The 1821-nt window shown below is 43.0% G+C and overlaps 1 protein-coding gene across 1 annotated transcript in view; it reads left to right on the forward strand.

Annotated features, from left to right (window-relative positions):
• Positions 1-1385: 1385 nt before the first annotated feature.
• The window catches only part of LOC103743548 (ryanodine receptor 2-like), a gene marked incomplete at its 5' end in the record, with an annotated part of 111152 nt that continues 110716 nt past the window's right edge, over positions 1386-1821 (forward strand). Inside the window, 1 exon segment of the mRNA XM_029569232.1 lies at positions 1386-1489. Within this exon segment, the coding sequence (XP_029425092.1) occupies positions 1386-1489 (104 nt within the window).

The following is a 1821-nucleotide window of genomic DNA, read 5'->3' on the forward strand; positions in this document are numbered from 1 at the left end:
TGAAGAAATTTGTTCCCTTGCAGCACATGGCTGCCACCGAGGTGCCACCATGATACGAATTCCTGTGTAATTTAGGTCTCTATGAAGGTTTTTAAAAAGCTAATTACTAAAGCAAGAATAGAGAATATCTTCATTAATTCATTCCTAAATTCTTGAATGTCGTATGATCCCTAATACAGCCTGCTCACTGTTACCTTTGGATTCTATATCCATGGGAAAAATTTTCCATCAGTACTGAATGAGGGAAGGCTTTCTTCTCCTGTCATTAACCGTCAACAAAATCATATAACAACTCTTGACATAACACTGTGTAATCTTCAGATGCTGTAAGTCATTTAGAGGTGACTTCACGTATGAGGGAAGGTGCTGTTTGTTCTCTATTTAGACCTCGCCATTCCATAGAGAGAATTTGAATAACTATTGGTTAAATCCAGGGATTTAAGAGGATCAGTACCATCCTATGCCCAGTCCCCTATAGATATGGAGTGTGACATTCTCTGTCATGGAATACTGGTGAAGCTCACTTTTATTGTGCTAACCAATCTGTTAAAGTCCTGGGTTCATTTTTGATAGCAGAAAGCAATTTAAAAAGGGTGAGATGAGCCGCCAGAGCTACCATGGAAATTTTCTCTATGTCAGTCCTATTGCTAATCAATGCCTCAGATCAGATTAGTTCTAGACAGCAAACCTTTTACACAGTGAAGCTAAGTCATTATGGTATCTTCTCACTAAGAATTCATTTTAATGTCAATGCCATGTGTCAGGTGTTTGGATACATCAAGAACAGAAAGGCCTGGACTCCCTGCCTCTTTGGTAGTGCAGAAAGATAGACAGTCAGTCAATACATGAAGATTTTTGTCTGGCTGGGTATGGAGACTGAGTCAGAAGGATCCTGAGTTCTAGGCTAGCCTGGGCTGCATCGTGAGTTCAAGGCCAACCTGGGCTGCCTAGCAAGACTGTCTCAACAGTCCCTTCCCTTCAAAAGAGATCTAATCTATTACCAGGTGGCTGTATGGACAACTTAAAAAAAGACATATTGGAGAGTAGGGTGGGTGGGGGGAGATTACTATATTAGGAAGGTGAGTGGGGTAAACTGCATGGAAATAGAGACTTAAGTAAGTACTGCTAGGAATCCAGTGAGCATGCTCATGGGCCTCAGGAGCTGGCAGGGCAGAGGTGTATGAGAGCTGAGATGGAAGCTATGCCAAGGAGAACAGGGAGTGCAGACCATGTCAGCCTTTGCCACTGAGCTTTGATGATAACTGGGCCCTAGAGATCCCAGCAGTTTCCCAGGAGAGGTGGTCAGACTTTCTCCTACTCCCCTTGTCCCCCAGCTGTGTCTGACACTGGACATTCTTCCAACCTGATCTCCTGTCCTGTTTCAGGTCAGAGATGACAATAAGAGGCAGCACCCATGTCTGGTGGAGTTCTCCAAGCTGCCGGAACAGGAACGCAACTACAATTTGCAGATGTCGCTTGAAACGCTCAAGTGAGTTCCTTCAATCTGTGTAAACTTCAGGTAGCCAGACACTGATGTTCTCTGCTTACCATTCCATGATTTAGGGTGGATTGGGTCAATGTTCATGGGGAATTTGACTTTGACCCTATTATTTTGTGTCTTGCTATACACTGGTTATTTCCCAAAGGGTACTGGATAGTTGCTGAAGGGAATTACTAAATATGAGGGTTCTGGGGATCTGGTAACACTACTTGGAGTGTGAACCAGAGACCAGGCTAGTCACAAATCTTTACTGGTCTGTGATAATTGTAGATATGAAGAATGAACTTGAAGAAACAGATCAGTTTAAGAAATTCCTATAA

This window comes from Nannospalax galili, unplaced genomic scaffold (genome assembly GCF_000622305.1).
Source record: "Nannospalax galili isolate Female #2095 unplaced genomic scaffold, S.galili_v1.0 scaffold562, whole genome shotgun sequence".
Classification (NCBI taxonomy): domain Eukaryota; kingdom Metazoa; phylum Chordata; class Mammalia; order Rodentia; family Spalacidae; genus Nannospalax; species Nannospalax galili.